This window comes from Strix uralensis, chromosome 10, assembly GCF_047716275.1.
Source record: "Strix uralensis isolate ZFMK-TIS-50842 chromosome 10, bStrUra1, whole genome shotgun sequence".
Classification (NCBI taxonomy): Eukaryota; Metazoa; Chordata; class Aves; order Strigiformes; family Strigidae; genus Strix; species Strix uralensis.
This window is the reverse complement of record NC_133981.1, coordinates 2,245,033-2,267,969: the sequence shown is the minus strand read 5'-3', so window position 1 is coordinate 2,267,969 and position 22,937 is coordinate 2,245,033. Positions and strand designations below refer to the sequence as shown.

The 22,937-nt window shown below is 40.0% G+C and overlaps 1 protein-coding gene across 1 annotated transcript; it reads right to left on the bottom strand.

The window, feature by feature from the left end:
* Positions 1-1,136: 1,136 nt before the first annotated feature.
* Positions 1,137-21,565, bottom strand: TXNRD3 (thioredoxin reductase 3). Its single transcript, XM_074878833.1, has 16 exons — positions 21,374-21,565; positions 15,143-15,203; positions 13,464-13,573; positions 13,171-13,284; positions 11,257-11,329; positions 10,297-10,416; positions 9,745-9,887; positions 7,875-7,990; positions 7,559-7,784; positions 7,207-7,299; positions 6,682-6,758; positions 5,640-5,796; positions 5,338-5,445; positions 4,339-4,434; positions 2,701-2,835; positions 1,137-2,418 (listed from the first exon to the last, which is right to left on the bottom strand). Exons 1-16 carry the CDS (start codon positions 21,494-21,496, stop codon positions 2,356-2,358), a joined length of 1,815 nt encoding a protein of 604 aa, XP_074734934.1. The 5' UTR covers positions 21,497-21,565; the 3' UTR covers positions 1,137-2,355.
* Between the last annotated feature and the right edge of the window lie 1,372 nt (positions 21,566-22,937).

The following is a 22,937-nucleotide window of genomic DNA, read 5'->3' as shown; positions in this document are numbered from 1 at the left end:
CTTGCTATTAGCTACTTGTATATTTTAACTGGAGAGTAAAAAGACTAACTGTGGAGAGTGCTCAATGCTTGTAAAGCATCACTTGGAAAGAGCTGACAGTCTGGGCAACTTTGACATAAGGAACATCTGCAATTAGCACACTGTTACAGATACGCAAGTGGTAATTATTGCTCAATTAACTTGAACCTGCAAATCAAATCTGAATTTGAAATAAAACTCAATTAGTGCTTACTAATAGTAAATTCAGGAAGTAATCATTGACTTGTTTCCTCCTTCACTTCCTTTATAATATGGCTACACAAGGTAAACTTTGCCATTACTATCCAGTTTCTCATGAGATAAAGCCTTCTGAATGCTTCACTACTAAGTTTCATTTCAGCTGTTTATGTTGTGCAAAGTCTGTAACATCTGCTGTCCACCCTGAGTCTCTGGTTCATCCACTTCAGCTTAGAGATTAAGGTCACTTCTACACTACTATTATGCCTACTTTACTTCAAACTATTAAGTTTAAGTTTATGAAATTGTTATCTGACCTATTAAGCAGCAAACTTTCAGGCATGCAACACTGGCAGTGCCACTCTTCAGGTCACTGCTGCAGAAGGGATAGTGAGCAGATGGCTCTACTGAGTATTTCTAGAAGAGACCAGAATAGGTAACTCCCCAGAGCTCTGCAGAAAAGCAACACCAGAAGCTCAGCAAGCGTCCCCACTGTCAAGTGAAAATATTTTGCGGTACTACTAGGCACCCATAGCAAACCCTCAAAGTCTCCAAGAGTTATTAAATTTGAACACCAGCAAGGTTTGTTGCTAACGCTCTAGGTAGATTCTACTGAGCATCTTTCAGCTGTGCTGCAGCTGAACACTACAACACATGTATTTAGGATCTTATGGACTATACAGAAGTGGTATAAAACTGCTCTCTCTGAACAGAGAGAATTTTGCATACTGAAATAGAAGCATGTTGGACTTCATGAGCAAGCCCCCAGATATGGCAAGACAACTTGTTTCTCCATTTGAAAGACTACAGCATGCATAAGTCTACAGAGGTTTTAGTATTGCATGGGATAAACAATGTAATTGAAGCACAATAAAATCTTAAGCATGCAGTAACATAAACCACGAGGTCAGACACCAAAGTGTTGTATGCATTGTTTATTGAACTTCCATTTCCATGGTACATCATAGATTAAATAGTTAAAAACTGTTTGTTTACTATCATACAGTGTTCAGAAGAGTCTTTTAAAACATCTCTTTGGACAAAACTAAGAGCCAAACGCAAGCACGACTCCCCCAGAGCAGAACGCCAGGGGTGGAAGAAAGCTTCAGAGTCCTGACTGTACACAACACTACACAAAGCATGACAGCACACCAAGTCATTGTTCTCTGCCGCAACACACGCTTCAGAGAAATTCTACATGACGCTTCTTACCATCATGGGCAGGCACCTACTATAGCAGTGGGACAGATTACTCTCAGACCCTGCTCCTCCAAGACTTCAATACTCCATGTAAGAGTACAGACTTACAGTTTTGGGTTCTGTGATATTTTAAATCTGGTTGCAGCTCTAATGTGAGACCATTAGCACTAAATACAGCCATAAAAGAGCAAACCGACAAGGTCTTACACTTCTGCTCTTCAACCCTGACACACAAGATGCCTACAACTGAAATTTTTATCTTAAAGACATGATGTCACCTGAGGTCAAACACCTATGAATGTGAACAACAGTGATGTCTTGGGTTACTTGGAAGTTTCAGATTGGTTAAGGTGGGAGACTGTGCTTGAACTGCACAGCTCAACACTGCATCCTATTTGTGCCATCTTGCCTCAACTGAATATACAATTAAGTAAAACAAAATGCATCAAAAAAAGATAAAATCAGTCAGTGGTAAACTGTTGGCAAGAATCATTCAATTATACATTTGTTCGCTATCTCAGGCATTTGTACAAGACACTGGAGCCTAGAAGCATTAGCTTTAATTTGTGCAACTTAAGAATTTCCTTCAGGAGGAGTTCAGTCATCTGACCAGATGAAGAAATCTCCCAACCTTGCATGGCAGCCATCAGTCGTAGCTCACCTCACAATAAGGTTCCGAGCTAGAACGTCAAAAAAGCACAGCAGTGCTGATTCCAAGCAAAGTCAGGATTTGCAGTTCCAGATTTCCCTGCTGATTTACTGTTTCCATTTGCAACGCTGTTTCCTGAGGAAGCCTCCCAGGGGCACCGCTCCCAGCTGCAGCACGTACAGTGGTACTGATGCAAGTGTTTATTCTGCTGCAAAGCAGTTGGATGTGTTAGGGCTTCCACAGAACCAAGCGTGCACAACATGAAAACATGTAAAACAGCAGGTTTAACCTCAGCAGCCCCTCTGAGTGATGTCTTGTCCTGAAGATTTTGTAATATCCATTGTAGTGAACACCTGGAAGACACCAAAAGAACAGCTTATTTATCTTTGTTCTGCATTATCATCCACATGGCTATTGGTCTCTTGTAAAGTAACAATACTAGATTTGAGCTGTTACAAGAAAAAATAAAGTTGCAGCACACAATTAACACATCTTCTATCACATGTCAACATCTTATGGTTAGAAGTTAAGCAAATAATAAATCTCAAAATACAATGCAGTATTCTTTCCTTGCATCTAGGTAACCACCTTCAAAAGCAGGTTTTAAATCAAGTTGTGCCCCCCCTCTCCCTTACCTCTGCACAAGTTGGATGGATACCAATTGTTTCATCAAGCAATTCTTTGGTGAGACCACATTTTATTGCAGCAGCAAAACCTTGGGTAACTTCACCAGCATTAGGTCCAAGAACATGAAATCCTATCACACGATTCTTTAAGACAGGTGAGAACAAAACAGGAGTTAGTACTAGGGAAAGTTTAACAAAAGCTCTAGTATGTAACTCCCACTCCACTAAAAATATATGTTCTGCAAGCAGGTCAATAGCAGAGAATGTTCACAAAATGTTCTACTCCAAAGAAAGTAGTTCTGCAGTTCTTTTCAGTCTGTTATAGCAGAATGAAACAAGTTTTAAAATGAGTTTTAAAATCATTGCATAGCACTATTTCAAAGGTACTGCCTAAAACTGAACAGATTCTAGTTTTGTCAGCTGTTTTTATGATTTTATAGACATAGAGTATGTTTAGTATGTTCAGGTTTAAAATTATTATTCTACATTGAAATTAGGTCAGGTAGAGGACCTGTTTGTTAAAAATCTGATACTGAAGAGCTTCACTGGCCCTTCCCTTCCTCCCCAAGCAATTAACAAGAAGGAAAGTGAAAACATTATAGGCTTGAATTTTGAGCAAGCTATCCCTCTGTAGGCAATGGCAGTAGGCTATAAAAATAAGTTTAAAATGGGTGTGGTTTGTTTCAATTTGCTTCATTAATTGGTTTATCAAGAGAGATACAAACAGTGTTTAAAAACATTTTCCCGGGATGTTCCCATACCTTCAGAGATGTTCTAGCCCAGGTCTGGCCATGATTCACAAGATAGGATACAAATTTCTCATAATTCAAGCAGTTTAGATACAATATTTACCTTACATTCTCCTCCAGCATCCTAGGAAAAAACCTCTCACATAGAAATCTAAATAAAATCCCTCCTTCCATGGTGTTCTTTTCATTTGGATTATTTCCAATGAAGCTCCAATAAAAGCAGAACTTTTGAGCCTTTCTGAAGTTTTTGAAAAAGGGTTAGGTGGGCTAATAAGGAAAAGAGAAAGCTTACTTTTCTCTTAGCTTAAACGCCATGCTATTTCATCATATCATTCCGTCTCTCCAAAGTAATTTTAAGCACCAAAAAAAGAAAAAAATTCTTTTGCTTATCTGTTCTCCCAGATAGTTTTAGGGAAAAATACCAGACAGCATTGGCACTTTTTTGCAACAAGAACCTACTGACCGCTAGAAGTTCCCATTTCTCATCCGTTTTCTAGGACCAAAACATATGTTTTCCAAGTTTCTACTAAACATACAAAACTCTGCACTTTGCAAAGGGCAAAAACCACAAAGTCCAGAAACCTAAATCAAGACACCAGATAGTACAGTTACTCAAAACCCACTTGGAAGAAAAACCCTGGTAAATTCTTCACAAATCTATCCTTAAATAGGAACTCAGGATGAAGTTTCATAATGTATAAAGCTCCCACTTGCTCAAACAGCTCCTATACAAGAAAAATCCAAAATAAAACCCATCAAATGATTAGAGCTCTTAGAACAAACACTCATGTTAACAGAAGGGGTAGAGCTGGCCAAATAAAAGATACTAGTCTTTTGACTGGTCTAAAAAGGAATTTCAAGAATACACTCAGCATGTCCATTCCAGCTTGCGACTTACATTGTCATGTTTACTGCAGATAATCTTTGCATAACAAGTATTGTTATCTCTGCCTGGTATTGCCCATTCAAGTGGCCAGAACAAAGTGTGGTAAACCTGGGAGGATAAGAAAAAGACCATTAGAATTTGATGAATTCATTAAAAGTTAGAATTACGCCTGACTGAATGCCTTTTCAAATAGGTGGTTCGACATTTAACTCACTAGATTTTCATAACATGTACTAGACAAGACAGTGAGTTTTGTTCCCAGTGGCCCAAGCAGTCTATCCTCTAAAAGTCAGTAGAGGAAGACTTGACTCAAACCATGTGCCCCTGATTTAAATACTTGATGAAAATGGCAACAGCTATAAGACACAGCATTTTAAGATGATACTTTCAGAAAAAGTAGTGATTTAGTAGTACAAAATTAGTATCTAGTTAATACAAGTTTAAACCTTCTCTGCAAACAGTTAACAGCAGAAGCTAAATAATGCTAAGCGTATTTGAAAGAGGTAAGGAGTTAAACACAAGGCATGCAAACAGCTTTAAGGAAACTCTTTAAAGAAGTGTAGAAGACAAAAACGATCATAAAACAGAAAAGTTATGCCTGATGCTACTATAGCCGTAAGATGATGTCAGGAAGAAATTAATTCCCAATTCAAGTACTGTGAACAAGCAGAAAATAGACAGTTCATCCCAGGAATTCAATATACCCAGCAATAAGTCCTTAAATCACAACAACAAAAAAGCCACCTGCAGTTTTGCAACCTGAGTTTGATCTGAAGTCAAATGCTTCTCAGCAGCATGCAAATAGCTACACACAATTCTAATGGTATCAAGCCTGGTCCTGGATTTCTGGGAGTCCAAGACCTTGTTAGCCAGGTGACAACACTTTCACCACCAAAGACCTATCTAGCCAACCTTTAATCTTGTTTTACCACTATGCCTTGAGCATAAAGCAGCAAGACCTAAGAAAAACATTCTGAAGCTACAAGTTAAACAAGCCTTGAGTGCTCTCACCTCCAGGTTTTGCTTTCCGTATTCTTCTACGGCTCTTTCTTCAGCTAACCCACAGCTGCCATACTCTAAAGGAGTAAACACTGTCGTTGGTACATTGATATAGTCACACTAAAAATAAAAAACAAAATTTGTATTTAGACTAAATTCTCCACAGTACATAACAGGAAAAGTTGTATTAGCACTTTTTTTTTTTACAAAACGCTGGCAGTGCCCACAGTCAAGTGGGCAAATCAACTCGTGTTATTGCAATTTGGAGGCAAAAAGCATAGAAATAAGTTGAAGTTGTGTTCTTATAGCTTTACCTTTGTGGAACTACCACCATAAAGCCTGCGGGCTAGCAGTTTCCCTGCTTGAATGGCGACTGGAGTAAGTTCAAGCTTTCCATCCAATATATCTCCAATAGCATAAACATAAGGCACATTAGTTTGTTCCTCATCATTTACAGGTACTTTCCCATTCCTAAAAGAGAATATAGAGTTCAGTATCACAGCCTTCCTCAGAGCTCAGCAAAAAAAAAAAAAACCAACACGGGGGAGAAGTTCAGCTACAAAGACGTTATTCTAACTACTGAGCACATTTTATTAAATATGCTCATACCTCTTCTACTTCAATTGCAAACTCTTCAGAACATCAATTACCTCCGACTCTGACACAGGGCTGAAGTCAGAATTCAGTGGGCCAGTTTTGACCTGAACAACAGTGCATGTATGATTACAATGAAGTTACTCAGACATCTTTGCACTTAGGATCTTTTACTCCGTTATTATACAGCTTGCAATGTACACTTTCCCCATGGGAAAAGAGCTGCAATATCACTCACATGTTTAAGTCAGTTGGCTTAGTAAGTTATTAGCTGCTTCAACCTGATCTTAATTTTTCTTTCTCCTGAACAACATAATCCTGCCTCCTCCTTTGCACCAGTTTTGCACTGACACCATGGAGAAAACAAGAAAAAAGTTAAATCTGTAGGAAACAAGTAGTCTGCTGCCTCTTTAAATCCATAGATTAAGTGGCCACATGAGCTGAATAAAACATTTAATTTAACAATATTAAACTGCTTAATTTACTTAGAAACTGCAAATATAATAAAACTAGTCCCGAAGCACAGTGGCCAGCAAGTAGGTATTAACTCAGATTAGTTTTTATGAAATATATATTAAAGAAATGGAGTTAATGGATGACTGTACTCAAATACAGGAGGAGAAAGGTTTTAAAGGTTCATGTAATTGCCAGGTATAAAAGTGAGGATTTTAAAAAAAAGCATCAGTATCATTAGGTATTGTTAAAGAGGTAAAAATAAAAAAAAACATGTTCAGGGGTTTAAGGGTGTTGAGCAATACTCACTTCTCATTGATTTTGACACCAATTGTCTCTAAACCAATACTTCTGGTACATGCATCACGACCAACAGCTATCAAAACCTAAAAAAACCCAAGATTAAATGCAATAGTTTTATGCAAGAAAAGTGTAATCAGCATTTTGGTCTTTTGGTCTTTTTCTGAAAAAAACATACGATTGAACTAACTTTTCAAAACACTTTTTGAAAGAGCCACCAACAGTTTAGGCTCCTCCCTGTGCAACTTCTTTCAGAGATGCAAATAGCAAAACATTAATATCAGAACAAAAATAGAAGCCACAACTCTGATCATATGAACTAAATTCCAGGCACGTAAAGTTTCACCCACTCTGCTGACAGGGCTCAACTGAAGATGAATATTGAATTTGCATGTCTTTTTTCTGCCAGTAATTTATGTGAACAATTTTTCAAGCAAATTTCCTTTTACTTTTTTCCCTGAACCACTTTTAAAGTATTTTAATACATCTTCATGTGCTGCTATATTCAGTTATTTCAAATCCAGAAACACTTACAGTGTTATATTCTTCTTCAAAGATTTCTGATCCCTCAGTAGACTTTGCTGTCACTTTCAGTCTTCCAGGCGTGCCTTCCTCCAGCTGTTCAACCTGTATAAATATTTGTAAGCTTAGAATGACCTTAAGCAGCAGAGCTCACTTACACTGTCACTTCAAACCTTGACCTACTAATCTACCATTCAGCAGTGAAAAAAGGTTAATCTCATAAAACATTTATTCCTGTACCGAGCCAAAACCTTCCCAGACAGCACATGCATTCTACATGTGCTGTTTAAAGTAATTAAATGTTAAATTAAATAAATGTTAAGTAATTCTGCATGGAGAGAAGAAACCTAAAGAAAGCACTTGCCTGAACAGGTACGAACTTCCTGATGAACTTTACACCATGGGTTTCCATGTGAGCACCTACTTTTTCTGCCATTTCTTGGTCAAAGCCCCGAAGGAGTATGGAACGCACCATCACTGTGACATCTAGACCTAGACCAGCAAGAAATCCTGCACACTCTAGAGCCACGTAGGAAGCACCCACAACTAGAGTTTTGCCAGGGCAGTAAGGCAGGGAGAAGAGGTCATCACTAAAAAGAAAAGAAATGGAAGTTACGAGGTTCTTTCAACACAAACACTAGAGCAGACAAAGTTTGGTCTATTATGCCCTTTCACCTCACCTTGTAATGCAGTATTCTTTATCTCCAGGGATACCCAGGTATCTCGGCCTTTCTCCTGTTGCCAGGACAAAAGTCTCTGCTGTATGATAGGTTACTTGTCCTTTTCTGTTAGTTGCCTGTTTACATAGACACAGTTAAGGAAGTCTTTATCATAGGAACAGGTTGTAAATTTAAAGAAAAAAGCACATAATCCTCCCCTTAAATACTGTAGATATGTTCAAGAACAAGCAATTTCAAACAAGAACTAATGCATTTAGAGAAGCCATGCAGGTCACTGAAGAACAATACGTTTCAATCACAAACTATCAGGCTTTTTTCACATTAGAGCACTTAAAATCCTTTACTATTTAAATCCTGCCCATTTCAACTACTCATTTAGACTGAATTGTTCACAACAACCTTACTTTCAAGTTATAAAAAGCCACAACAAATTCAGCCCCCTTTGCCCCCCACTTCCAATAAAAGGCAAACACAATGTTAGTGACAGAATAACATCAGTTAGTTCTTAGACTAATGTAGAAATTAGAAAAGAACTATTTAGCTACATGATTTCGGAGGGACAAAGAGCCAACTTTAAATGAATTCAAATTCATTCAACCTCTAGAAGCCCTTGGTGTTGGGAAATTTCATCTTGCCAATGTATCTCAAAATCCAACCTTCATTCTTGCTCTTTAGTAATTTTCCACCATGGATGAAGGGACCCTTCCTTCCCCTCGAGTCATTGGGTAACTCAGGTTGGAAGGGACCTCAGGAGGTCACCTAGTCCAACCTCCTGCTGGAAGTCTCTCTCTTCTCCTTCACTTATAGACTAAGGACACTTAAGTAGATGACCTGCATACCTGGACACTAGAACAGTTAGCAGATGAGGCAAACTGAGCCACTATTATGTTTTCAGTGCTGGTCTCTTGGTTTGAAACTCGTAGTTCTGGCTTCATGAACTCATATTGAACATAATCACACCCACTGAATCAAACAGTTGTCTTCAATGTGCACTTCTAAGTTAACCTTGCTACAACATGATCACTTACAGCAAGATTGCCAGCACATGTTTTGTCTTGCAAAACTGACAGTTTAGTTCTTATGCTGATACAGCATAAGGTTCTAGCAGCACTTCTATGCAACTGCTCAGTCCAAATTTAATTTCGATAGTTTTTATGCTTTAGCATGAAGATTTTCCAAGTGGAAAAATCAGCTAAAGCTTTTCTTTTTCCCCCTCCCCACTCAGGCTGCTGACTTCCGTCATGAAGTCAGCAACTGAGAAAACCTTACTCTATTCATGCAAGACATAAGTTAACTGAAGTTAAAAAATCATTTGTAAAATAAGTTACTGGATCAAATTATTAGAAATAAGTTACTGGATCAAATTATTAGAAATAAGTTACTGGATCAAATTATTAGAAATAAGTTACTGGATCAAATTATTAGAAATAAGTTACTGGATCAAATTATTAGAAATAAGTTACTGGATCAAATTATTAGAAATAAGTTACTGGATCAAATTATTAGAAATAAGTTACTGGATCAAATTATTAGAAATAAGTTACTGGATCAAATTATTAGAAATAAGTTACTGGATCAAATTATTAGAAATAAGTTACTGGATCAAATTATTAGAAATAAGTTACTGGATCAAATTATTAGAAATAAGTTACTGGATCAAATTATTAGAAATAAGTTACTGGATCAAATTATTATTGTACTTGTACATGCCACAATGTTTGTGAATTTTCTAACTGTTACGGAAGAGTAATGTGGTTATCTGTAAACTTAAGTTGGCAGTGTCAAGATGAAGCCTTTTCCTTGCTGGATTTTAAAAGGCAGTTTTAGAACATGAGTTTTCTCTCCCAACTGTTTTAAACACAGCACATACCTTAATTTTGTGTGGTTCAATGAATTCTCCATAAGAATTGAGGTATGTCACAGACTTCTCTCTTAAGGACACTCGATAGCCCCAGTTTAAAGAACCAATGTAGTTTTGAATTGCTTGTACCATGATGTCCCAGTTGTGTTTAACTGAAACAAGACATTAATTTCATATTTAAAGAAATCAAAGTGCAATACACCCTTAAAGAAAAACTTAAGTCTTATTCTTTGTACATCATGCTAAGAAAACATCACTATCATCAGTAATGAGGATACATATTAAAGTCTTGTTCTACTATGCTAATATTTACCTGACTTGTTCCTATCTGAAATAAGCTTATTCTAGAAGTTCTCTCATTTAATTCAGATAATATAGCAAACAAAACACAATTAACTTTCAATCCTAAACGTCTCTATGACTCAGGGACAATGGCTTCTGATTCACCTAAGAGAACTACTGAGCTCTGCCTCTAGTTTACTAAGTCCAAAGTACAAGAACAATCTTAACTCAAGAGTCTCATCCGTGCACTGTCTTGGTCTGTCCTCTGTTCTTACTAACCTTGCTCTTCATACTCCCACCCGTATTTCCTCGAATCCTGGAGTGCTTGACCCAGAAGTGCTGCTTGATGCATTAGCTTCTTGGGAATGCAACCTACATTTACACATGTGCCACCAAGTCCTAAGATGGAAAGAACCATGTTATTACCTGTGTGACAAGACATTTATGCTTTTCCTCTCATGTGCTTTGTATAATTGCCCATGTATCAGTTGATGTTTGCTATAGCCACACAAGTAACATGAATTTTCTGTTGTAAGAGACATTTTAAAATACAATGAACACATTAAGCTTACAAGTTTGTATTCAGTTTAAGATGTTACTTGACTCACTGAATCAAGAGTACAGTGTGTTGTCTTAAACATAGACCCAGAATACTTCAGATTTTAGTCAGATTTGCAGGTAAGCAAGGCAAAAAGCCCAGAGTTCCTAGAGTTTAGTATCACCTATTGTGTGGTATTTGAGATATGTATTTGTTTGAAATCTTAGCTGTGAAAGGACATTCATACCTTGACTCAATAGAACTTGACCCATGAAGTTCATTACCCATTCTCAACTGCCAATAGTATTAACAAGGTCAGACAGCAGTAGTGTTTAATTATGGAAAAGTGAGGCATGCATAGCCATATAGTCATACTGTTCTAGAAGTAGCCTAGATCAGTTGTCCATGAAATAGATGAACTAAAAGGCAAAAAACCTCCAAACATGAGAACGTGAACATGCACACACACACTAGTCAGACATGATTTGAAAGTGAACAAAACTAGAACAACATTTGACAAAGAACACAATACACAACACAGAAATAACTGTCCAGTAAAGCAGGCAGGCCAGGAATTGTTATCTGTGTTCCAGAATTACAGGAATTCAGCCACAATTTCTAAGAATACAAATCTATCTTAACAACTCAGTATCTATCACTGGCACTCAAACATCATAAAATACAAATTAACAGAGGCTTACCCCATGAGGTTCCAAGAGGCGTTGGAACAACATAATCCAATACCATTACCTTCTTTCCCAAGGCAGCAGCTTCCTACAAAAGATGGAACAACAAGTCAGCATTACTGAACTTTTGCCTGACCACAAAAGCCTGTCCACTCATTTATGGACACAATATACTTAGCACTAGTAAAAGGCTCCTTTGCTAGTTAGTCTCATTATGATATATGTTTTTTCTACCTCCTTCACTAGACAAAAATTCAAATCTCTCAAAAACTATTATTTTCTTCCAAACTTTGAATGGATGCTTATGTTCAATGCTGCATCCATATCATCCTACGCTGCCGAAAGCCATGATCTGAAGAGGGTATGAGATGAGCTTATCAGCCTATGATCCTCTTCTACCTCACCCAAAGAAATATTTATCGCCTTTTCTCTCAGGAGGGCAGGAATGACTTAGCATGTTCATGAATGAAAGAAAAGTGATGTCAATAAACTGGAGACAGTTCAATGGAGGACCACCAAGATGCTCAGGGGGCTGAAGCACACACCCTATGAGAAGGGTCAGGGAACTTGACACATTCAGCCTAGAGAAAAGGTAGATTTTGGAGGGGACCCAACAGCAACTTTCCAATACCTATGAGGAGGTCATCAAGATGACTGTGCCAGGCTCTTCACACTGGCAAATAGTGCAGGGACAAAAGACAATGGCTGTAAGTCAAAACAAGAGAGTTTCAGACCTGATAAGGAACTTTCACACCATGAGGACGCTCAAACAGTGAAACAGGTTTCACAGAAAGGCTGTGCCATCTCCACCTCCAGCTGTTTTCAAGACTCAAGTGGATGAGGTCCTCCATAACCTTGTTTGACCTCACAGTTGACCCTGCTTGGAGCAGGAGCTTAGACTAGACATCCTCCTAATGTCCATTCCAACCTGAATAATCTAGTGATACCCTGTCCAAGGAATGTACTTGATAGAATTTACCCACTGTTTGATCTTTCAAGGCCTTGGATCAAATATTTAGGTGCCTCAAATCTGTTTAAGAACTCCTGCACGGTTACTGCAATCCTGTCTCAAACAAGGTTTAGCCAGCTATCATGTATTCTGTGAATACCTGACCTCTCCCACTCTGAACGGTCTGGGAATTATCACCAAGGTTAGAACTGTGAGGAAATATCTGGAGCATTCTGAAAATGTCCAACTGAAGAATTCAACTCACTTTCTCCTGCCTGCTTTATACTTATCTAGTGAAAGTCACACTCTTCACTGCATTGTTGTGCAGCAATCGCCAGTGATGTCAAGAATAACATCACCATGCCCAAACCATAAACTGATGGTTAGGATACCTGGCTGAGAGGTGGGAAGTGTGTGTTCAAATCCCTCAGGTAGAACAGAAAACTGAATCCACACCTTCGGTCTTGAGGCACCCTGAACAACAGCTAATTGTGTACCAGGTACACAATCTCTACTGCCACTTTTGAAAAAGCAGCTAGAAAGAGAACTGAAGAGTGACCCAGCTGTTTGAGAGAACAGCTGAAAGCACTTCATTTTAGATGACTGGTGATCCTGAAGCCTAAACAGTAAAAAGTACTTCAAGAGTAGCCTTTAAGTTTTCCAGACTACTGTTTGGAAGCATTAAAGTCCCTGTGTACTACACATGAAGAGGAGATACTTAAAAAACAGTTCTACCCTCAGCCAGGAACCTAAAACTTATTAGGATTAGGAACCTGAATAGACATACCTGAATAGCTGGTCCACACAGACCATGATCACCTGAGTGAGCACATTACTAGACCACTACTGATTCACTAATTAACAAATTGAACAGTAATCATCAAAATATAGACTGGTTTATACTACTGCGATTAATGGAGATTAACTTTTGAGGAAGTTTCATATACAACCTGTTCTTTAGTGCAATTTTCATGTCATACCTTGGAACACGCAAGTCCACCTGAGCCACCACCAATAATAATGAGGTCATAATCATAGGGTTCTGCATCTTTGCTATCCCCAAGAAGTTTCTGCAGTGATCCATCGTGATAAGCCTGCGAGAGGACCAAAAAAAAAAAAATTACCACACACACTTCTGAGTAAACAAAAACTAAATGACATTGCCTTCTCTGACCTAGATCACCCAGTCTAATATGTCACACAAAAATTAATTATGATCAAACAGCAATTCACTCAGTTTTCCACTTCCAGCTGATTTTTAAAGAAAAGTTACCTGGTAAGTTGAATCACAGCCACCTACATGAGTTCCATTCACAAATACGTTAGGCACTGTTCTCTGATTAGTTAGCTCTGCCAACACTTGCTGAATACTGGGTCCATCAGCTAAGAACAGAAGAAACAGGTACATTACAGAACAATTTTCAAGAAGGGAACTTTTAAAACAACCCAAAGTATTAAAAGTTTGAACTGCAATATAGTGTAGGCCTGTCAAGAAAACAATTCTATTACAAGCATCACATTTGTAGACTTCCTGAACATAAGCAAGTCTTCAGAAACTACTTCTCAAAAGAGCATGCTTAAATACCAAGGATAAATTGGTGCTTCAAGCCATAATTCTACAGAAAGGAGTAAAGTTGAAAGAGTTTAGTCCCTGTATTTCCAGGATTCTTATCAGTCTCTTCCTGACAACATCATACTTGGTACTACACAGAAATTCTTTTCCAGATATCACAGGAGATCATACAGACAGACAGCTTCTCTTTCATGAGAACTGTCTGGTTGTGAAATTTGCTCTGTTTAAGTGCACAGTTTTGCCCAGCAGCTTTGTATTATGAGAGTATGGGTATGGGAAGAACAAACATGCTCCTCTACTTACCCTAACGCTACCTTCAGGAATTCTTCTACCCACCACACTGCCTTAAACCTTCTAGTTTTAAGATTAGCATTGCCTGACCTGATCCGTCATCTGAATCATCAGCACCTACACACAAGCTCAATTTGTATCTCTCCGCAGTTGTCCAGCAGTAAATGGGGGAATGAGAATTTACAGTAATCACTTTGAGTAAAGTCTTTTTACTCCAAGACCATATCTATTTAGTATCTGTAATAAGAGCAATTGCAAGGGAAATACATTATTAAGAGTAATTCCAGAAAAAAATTTCTGCGCATTGTACTTAGCATATCTTGGGGTATAATTAGTTCACAGTATTACAACTTTAACAAAAAGTAGAAGAGATGCTATGGATCAATAAGTACATTTTTCCAAAACACTGCTTAGGGACAAACACTTCAAAAAAGCATTAGCACTTGAAAAAAGCATTGGAAACTAAGTTTTATACAGAAAAAAATTGATAATACACATTCAACAACTTAAAGTGCAATTAAGAGTTTATCAAGAATTATGTTAGAAACTACTTGTTCCTAAAACTACATTAAGAGCTACATGCATTATGTACATATATGCATAAGGCACTACACATGTACTAAAACTAAAGCAGCTTGGGCTTTAAAAAAACACCTCAAACTAGTGACAGCCAAGGTACTGGAATTTACCCTTTCTTCCAATGACTCGGCAATTTTCCCTATGAAGGTCACCCATATACCAAGTCAAACATTAACAACTCATCTAAGGCCACAAAAGACCCTGAGGGAGGAGAAAAATATACCACAGGCTTTTCCCAAAAGACAGAGCTCTTCAGACAGAAATCAGATCTCACATCCTCTATGAGCTGATGATTTGTACAGAGTCAAAGCCTTCAATTATATTAAAAACACACCCTGTATTAAAATCCACACTGAAGCCTAATTGCTTTTATCTCTGCATATACTACAATTAATTTTATTGTTTTATATATCTTCCAGTTAGTTCAAGACAGCTTAAGGAGTCACGCACAGTCACCCATTTTTAGTTACATTAAGCAGCATGTGATAGATTTTCTTTCTTCTGCTTACCAGTTACATCAAGTTCCAAAGCATAGTACTCCACGTGTAGAGAGCGGAAGAGTTCTTTCACCTACAACAGAAACACACGATGCCAGTGCAAAGGTTTCACAAGATCTGACACACAGCTCAAGGTGAAACTTGATTGTTGGACATACACGGGTAACTTCTAAGTCTCAGTTATTATGCTTCGAGGGCCTGGCTCTACATGGCTTTGGTAAAGTTTGGCATTACTACATTTTGCATGTTCCTCACTTAAAGCCAGGTTATTTAACAGCACTCAGATTAAGCATCCCACATCACAGTAACCTTCCAACACAAGTTTCATTACCTTAAGAAAAGTTTATATATATGATTTGCTTAGCTGCAGACTTCTCCATCCCTGACAGATACCAAAGCCATGAGAATAACTGCCATTTAGAAAAACATCAAGAGAGAAAAGTAGCGGCCACGTTCCTTGACAGTACAAAAAAAAAGGGGGGAGTAGAGGATAACATGCGAAATAAAACACTGTAAAGTCAATTAAAAAAAGTGCACTATAAAAAGCTGCGAAAAAGGTAACACTCTCCAAGTGTACTCAGCACTAGGACAGCTCATGCCTACCAGCCCTGCATTCACTCTTGGTTGCTGTACTTCAGAAAAGTTTTAGATCAAGCAGAGAACAATTACTCTAAGGAGTCAGTGAGCTGGGTTTAACACAGAAAAGATGAGGAAAGAAATGGCTGTGTTTAAATAATTGTCTGCCTCAAAGAATAAAAGCAACAGTGGTGGATGGAATAACAACTAATGATCTTGAACTGCATCAAGAGATTGAGATTAGACTTCAGGAAAAGTTTTTCCTAACAGCAAGACACTGGAATGTAATGCCTACGTAGATTACAACCTTCATCAGTGAGTGTCTTCAAAGTACATGTCAGAAGTGTCTGAACTATAGCTTCTCCTACTCTGAGGCAGGGGACAAAACTAAGATGACCTCTTGAATTTTTTCCCAGCTCTGATTTTTGGTTTCCTGTTTAATAACGTCTGACTCAGCCTCCAGGATCTAATTTGTTTGCCATTGTTTTACTAAATCATTAATATCTTGCTTGTGACATATCAAGGGAGTTAATATCAGAACGCAACAGTTACATTTTTTAATCTTTTAAATTGCTATTCTTCCCCATTAAGCAGGAGAAGCATTCTGAAGATGCTTTGTCCTTAAAAGGCTGCTTTTCTCCTGCACTGCCATGAATAAACTCAGATACAGTATCACTAAAACACGTCCTAGAAACATGTTTTATGCATCCAGAAGTCAGCAATAAATAAAAGAACTCTATACACAAGCCTAGTCTTAAAAAGGAAAAAACACATCTTAAGTGACAACTTAGTTGATATTTACTGCTTTCCCCTCCTCCTCTCCCTGACAGAGTTCCGGGTGTTTTTCTAATATCAGTTCCAGATGGACAGAGTGTAGCATTGTCAGATTCAAATCAGGTAGCCTTTTTGAACTGAGATTTTTACAGCACCATTATTTGTTAAACTGGCAATACTGAAATTGTGAACTGCCCTTCCAGATGGACAATGCTATACCTCATGGCACAGGATACAGCGTTACTACTATCTGATCCAACTCCCTGCTTAAAGCAGGGCCAAATGTGAAGGTTGCTGAAGTTACTCAAGCACAGTCCACTCCAGTTCTGAATACCCATCTGCAAGGACAGAGATACATACCATAACCTCTCCAGGCTGTTCCAATGTTTTGACCATCCTCACAGTAAAGAATTTCCATTTTATCTCATTGGAGTATCTCTCATTGCAACTTGTATTTGGCCCTTGTCCTTTCACTGCAACTCTGAGCTGAGAAGAGTCTGGTTCCCTTCCCACTTGGTAGCTGAAGAGAGCAACCAAAATCCCTCCTCAGCCTTCTCAAGGTTGAGCAACCTGAGCTCCTTCACACATCCCGGGTTCCTGTCCTCTAATCATCCCAGTGGCCTAAAACTTTTGGCCTAAACTCACCATCACCTTCAGTCTTGCTTACTGGAACAACTATGGCTACAGACTGAAAGGGAAACAGCAGTGGAACCGTTCCAGACCTCCTGCTCTGCAACTGCTGTTACAAAGCCCAAGCTGAATGCCATGAAAGATCTAAAAAGCAAAGCTTAAAGGAATTGCTACTATGAAGTGGTAAGCTAAGAATCTGGAGGGAAGTCACAAAATTAGCTACTTGGCTGCCGTTTTGGTTTGCAGCAGAGTAACAGGCAAGTTTCCATTAGTGGTTTTTTATTAATAAAAACTGTTAAAACATTGCAACAGCAGCTGGCAGGGGGAGGACCGAATAGAGAACATTAGTAGAACAAGAGAGGATTACACTCAAGAAAGGACACATTTAAGACAAAGCATTTAGGCAACTTTTGTTCTCTACTGAGGATATGGAGTAGAGAAAAAAAATCAGACAAATGTCAGCATCCTAATTAGAAGCACCTATTGCACTCTATACTTATGAATAGCTCATGCTTGGGTTGTGCTAATGCAAGAAAGAAAGAAAAGTAACAAGTATATGATCAGTTATGAAATCTTCAATACAGGTAAGAGATAACAGATTATTTCTGTTTGGGAAAAAAACATGATTAGGAGGAGTAGAAAGATAGCATACACTAATCATGAGTAATATCTAGATAAGGTTAACAGGAAATGATTTCTGAGAAACACTCATTGGAGCAAACTGCAACAACTGCATTTACCAGAACACAATTTTGAAACGAAAAGTAAACCTCCATACAAGACAGAAACCAGAGAACTTACTGCCACCTGACATTGTAAAAGGCAAAATTGAAAGGAGATCAAAAGAGTTAATAGACCAACTAATGTCAACTGAAAACTTTTAACTCAGTAAAACTAACAAACTCAGGTCAAGAAATTCCTGAGCCACACAGTGCTAGAAACTTCAGGAGCATACTGGGAAATTTCTTTCCTTATACCCTAATCCTAAAAACGTAATTTCTCCAACAAGTGTCTGGGACAGGATAATAGGTTGCATGGTCCCTGATGCAACCATTTACTTTACTTCTGACCAATGCAATGGCCTCATTTACCTACTAAACCCTTTCAGTTTTTACAAAACTAGAGAGACTAGAAAAATTTCCAGATATTTAATTAAACAGTAGATAATTTATCTGTAACAGAGATTGGTCTAACACTTTAAAAAACTCCTCCTGGAGATGCTTTCTGTCACTACGATAGCTAAGCAGGTTTGAAATAAGCTTCATACAGTAAAGTTAAGTAATAACAGTATGTCCTAGGTCTGCTGTTTCACATATCAGCTAACATTCCATAATAGCTCCAGCTGAAATGACCAGAAACACCTGTGGTTGCAGAATGTAATTGGTAATATATAATATAGAACATATAACCAGAACAACCTGCAACTTCTATGCAACTACAGTTGTTGCTCTTAAAATAATTTCAACATATCACAAGTGTTCAGACTTGGCAATATTTCATGCTAAAAAACTATGTTTTCTTTATGAATTTTTATCTTCCTTAATATTAAATCTTTTCAGGGTGGTAAGAAATTAAAGAACTAGTCTAATTAAGTTATGACAAGGAAGTCATTCTAACACCACCCCCTCTCCACTACTGCCTTGCTGAATCAATTGAACAATAAATTGTATTTGCAGAAAAAGAACAGCACAATTGCCTAGTCATGCTACTAGCGAAACTGAATCTACTCAATTCATTTAGAGGATTTATTTGCAGTGCTTTTCTGAAGGAAAGCAGTTTTAATTTTCTTCCGCCGTGGCTACCTCCATTTGAAATAAGAATTCTTCCCACCCCCCAAATTAGGTCCTTTTAGAGCGTGAGTGTTCTCCGCTCTAGTGCTAAACATCATCAGTTTTCCAATTAACCCTATGAAAAGCACATTGCTAACAACCATCCACAGTAAAACACAGACATAGTGCACACTATTCATATCCTTCTGTCTTTAAGAACTCAAAACTATGCAATTACAGGCTAAGCACCCAAGCTGTAGCTACACTTTCAAATTATATCCACTTCATTAATTCTACAGACTAGATCAGCTAGCAAGAATGCTGCATTACCCATTGTTCTCTCATACCTTTCACTGTTTTCTAAGTCTTCTGTGGGAGGGACTGTTAATACTCACACTGCTGCAAATATTTCTGTTTTATCACTTGATGTCTCGTGTGTGGCTTCCATCTCATAAACCTTCTTCTTCTAATTCTCCCTCTGCAATATATACCTCTTGTACATGTTTTCTACATTATATTACCTTTCTCTTCTGTTCCAAACAGGAAAGTAAGTCAAGGAAATCTGCTTACTTGAGTAATCAGCATTTCCTTTCACCGTACCTCAAGTTTAACACCTGTTCCTTCACAAATATTCATAGAGGGTCTTTCAACTCTTCCTCCTAGAAAGGGCCATGAGAAAGGGCCCTCCTACTCAAAATATTCATTCTTTCCAAGACAAGAAAGATAATATTCCTCATATCTGATCGTTTTCCTGAAACGAGTAATCCTGCCTAATAGAGAATCTCTGAACAAATGCAGGAAGGAACATTAAACTGGAATTTAATTACTGGACTACAGTCAAGTCTTTTTTCCCTTAAGCTCCTTGTGGTAGTCCAGTTCTACTGCAATACCAAAAACAGATGAAGGAAAAGGCTGCAAGGTTTAAAAAATTACTATGCCATTGTATAATCTCAAAAACACTGGACTGAGTGCTGTGCATATCAACACTTGAGCAATCAAGACCACTAAAAGCACACAGGGCAATACAGGCAGGCACGACTAAGTATTTTAAGTCTTTCTCAATGGAAAAGTCCTCAACAAAAAGGCTTCTCCTCAACAGCAGATAACACTTGTCAACTGGAATAGACTTGAGCAAGACTCCAACCCTTCATTTGCTAAAAATTCCATTAAGTTGATAAGTAAGCAAATTTTAGAAGGATTTGAACTGCCTACTATTGCTATACTATGTTTCTGCCAAAACATTCTCAGAGTGAAGGCATTGGTTTTGCCTATCCTCTCATACACAGAAGTATCCTTTCCCAAAACCTCAATTAAGCTGCAAGTGAGACTACATATATTCATTTAAGTTTTGTACAACTGGGTCATAACATCTCCTCCCTCACAAGAGTTACTGGAACTAAACCTAACCTACACACGGGAGTGCAGCTTCTGAGTGTTTTCCTGGTTGTTGGTTCCACTGAGGAACATCAGGACTCGATCTCACAGTTCCAACTATGCTGTTCCACCATGGCCACATCAAATACAGTATTATGAGGTTTAATTAACTTTTCGTAACACGCTCTTTGTAAACATCCAAGAATCACAATGTCTACACACACAGATTCTGTACGGGGTATGCCTATAGCATGTTGGTATTGTAAAATTTTAATGAAGATCCTGTTTAAAGACTCTGGCCCACTAGTTACAGCCACCCTGTGATATTGATCCATAAAAAGGACTAGAAAGATTTTTTTCTTTAAATGTCACAAGTAGTCAATAGCTGATTTTTTAAAACACAAATTATGGTCAGCATATAGAACTTACACTCTATAGTACAGAGTCAGCCTTCTCCCTCAAATTTAAAAGGAGCAGAAAACTTATCCCTCCCCAGGGATGCAACTTTTCCCAAGTTGACCAGCAACGTGGTGCTCAAACTTTCAGTAAGAAAGTAACAAAACCAGCACCCTGACCTTCCAGTAGCAGATAGAAAAGCTGTTTAACCGAGGAACAAGCACATTGTGCGGAACTTTCCACACATCCATCCACCCCTTCTCTCACGCGGCAAAGGGAAAGAACTACCAAGGACGCCAGCTCGGATCTACGCCTCGTTGCAAGCCTGATAAGGGGGTTTTCTAGGGGTGGCACCTTGTGCTTAACTGAAGCGGCGTGGATACAGCGCTCCTTCTGCACTCTCTAAATCCCAAGGGTGCCGTCACAAGGAGCAGCATCCCCGCAAACACTTGCTTTCCAGCCCGCTTCCCTCCGAGTGCTCCCCCCCGCCCTGGGCGGGCCGCCAGGCGTGCGAGCGGGCGCCCTCAGGGCAGAAGTCTCGCCTCGCACGGGGGCCGCGCCAGACCTGCCTCCTCCTCCTCCTCCTCCTCGTCGCGGCCGAACGAGGGAAGCAGCTCTGAGAGCCCCCCCCCCCCACCTCCCGGTCCCGGCGGCTGCCGGCCCGACGTGAGGCCCCGCGGGAGAGCGCGCCGAGGTGACTCGACTCCCGCCGCCGCCGCCTCACCTTATTGCAGTAGGGGCAATAGCTCTTGCTGAAGATCATGACGCGGTGTGAGGCGATGAGAGTCCGCACGCGGAGCTTCAGGCCGTCCCAGTCCGGGAGCTGGGTCTGGCCCGGCGGCGGCATGGCGGGGCCGGCGGCTGAGGCGACAGGGGACCAGCGACACCCGCCCCGCGCGCGCCCAACGCCCGCACTGACCCCAGCGCGCCCCGCCCCTTCCGGAGCAGTGGAGGTGACGGACCGGACCGACCTACCCTCAGGAAAAGGGGGGGGGGCAAAATGCCAAGTAGCGCTTTCCGCCCTGACTTTCAGCCCCACGCACCGAGACTCGCTGTTAAATAATCCTATAAGGTTTTTATCAGAGGTAGAAGCGTGACAATCTACCTAAAAGTGATGTAGAGGAGGGTAAACTTTCATGGTTTTAAGCCGTCCCCCCCTCCTCTCTGCGAGGCGGCGTGGAATAACCCAAGAGGAGGGAGACGAGAGCGCGCATGCGCAGGGGGCGGGGCCCGCCCGGGCGGCGGGAGGGTGCCGAGGCTGGGGTCAGTGACCCCAGAGCTGAGGGAGGGCGAATAGTTCCAGCGAGGAGCGAGTGGAAGGGACCGGCGGGAGCTGGGGCTGGCTCAGGGGGCGCTGGCCTTTCCCCCGCCTCCCGTTGTCGCCGGCCTTTCCCCCGCCTCCCGTTGTCGCCTCACGGGCTGTCCGGTGGCGACTGCCCCGTGTCCCGGCGTGGAACAGACACCCGCAGCGGGACCAGGGGCACCGGTTGTGACCCCCTGTGAATTAGGGTAAAGTCGGGGGGGAAAGCTGCCTTCTACGGGGGGAGAGCAGCTTCCCCCCAGCTGCCTTCACCGGCTGCTTGGGTCTCATGCACAAGGGGAGGATAAGGGTAGGGGTGGAGCTTCCCCTACAATAAAATGAATTATGGCTTGAGGACACATGAGCCAAGACAGCAGATAGAAGCTCCCTTTTCTTACACACTACAGGGTTAAAAGAAGGGGTCGCTGTAGCGTCTGGTATTGCTTATCATTACACACATCTCTGATTAGATGGAATATTCTTTTCTCATGAATCAGTAATTGTTAGGACTGAGATGGTGGAAGGGGATGTCAGCCTGGCCTGAACAGTGGAAAGAGCCTGGGTCTGGGCATAGAGCTGGAGGAATCCTGCCTGGTTATTCCCTGCTTTGGTGGGTTTTGGGCTGGGGAATGGCAGACTGCGTGCCGAGGTCCCAAGAACCTGGTTATCTCCCCGCAGAGCAGTCAGTGTTGACCAATGGCAGCGACAGCTTTCTGTAAACAGTCATAAGGGGTTACCCTGGTTTAACATCTAAGAATGTCACTAATGTTACTAAATCAAACCCTGCAAGCTTCTGAGTGGCAGGAATTATTTTCCATAGGTGAGGAAAGCACAGAGACAGAGCGATTGAGTAAGGTTCAATAAGAAGTTTGTAACAAAGCAGGTAATGAAGTCCAGTGCTCCCTCCCATGCCTGCCACAGACCGGCCCTGCTGCTACTTACTAATGCTAAAAATCACATAGAAAAGCTGTAACGCCACCGGTGATGG

Excerpts from the sequence above, each read along its gene's own strand:
- TXNRD3 (XM_074878833.1), bottom strand. The coding sequence starts at position 21,496 with ATGCCGCCGCCGGGCCAGACCCAGCTCCCGGACTGGGACGGCCTGAAG. Across the intron at positions 4,435-5,337 it reads ACGGAAAGCAAAACCTGGAG|GTTTACCACACTTTGTTCTG; the intron begins GTGAGAGCACTC and ends TTATCCTCCCAG. Across the intron at positions 2,836-4,338 it reads TCTGCAGTAAACATGACAAT|AATCGTGTGATAGGATTTCA; the intron begins GTAAGTCGCAAG and ends CCTGTCTTAAAG.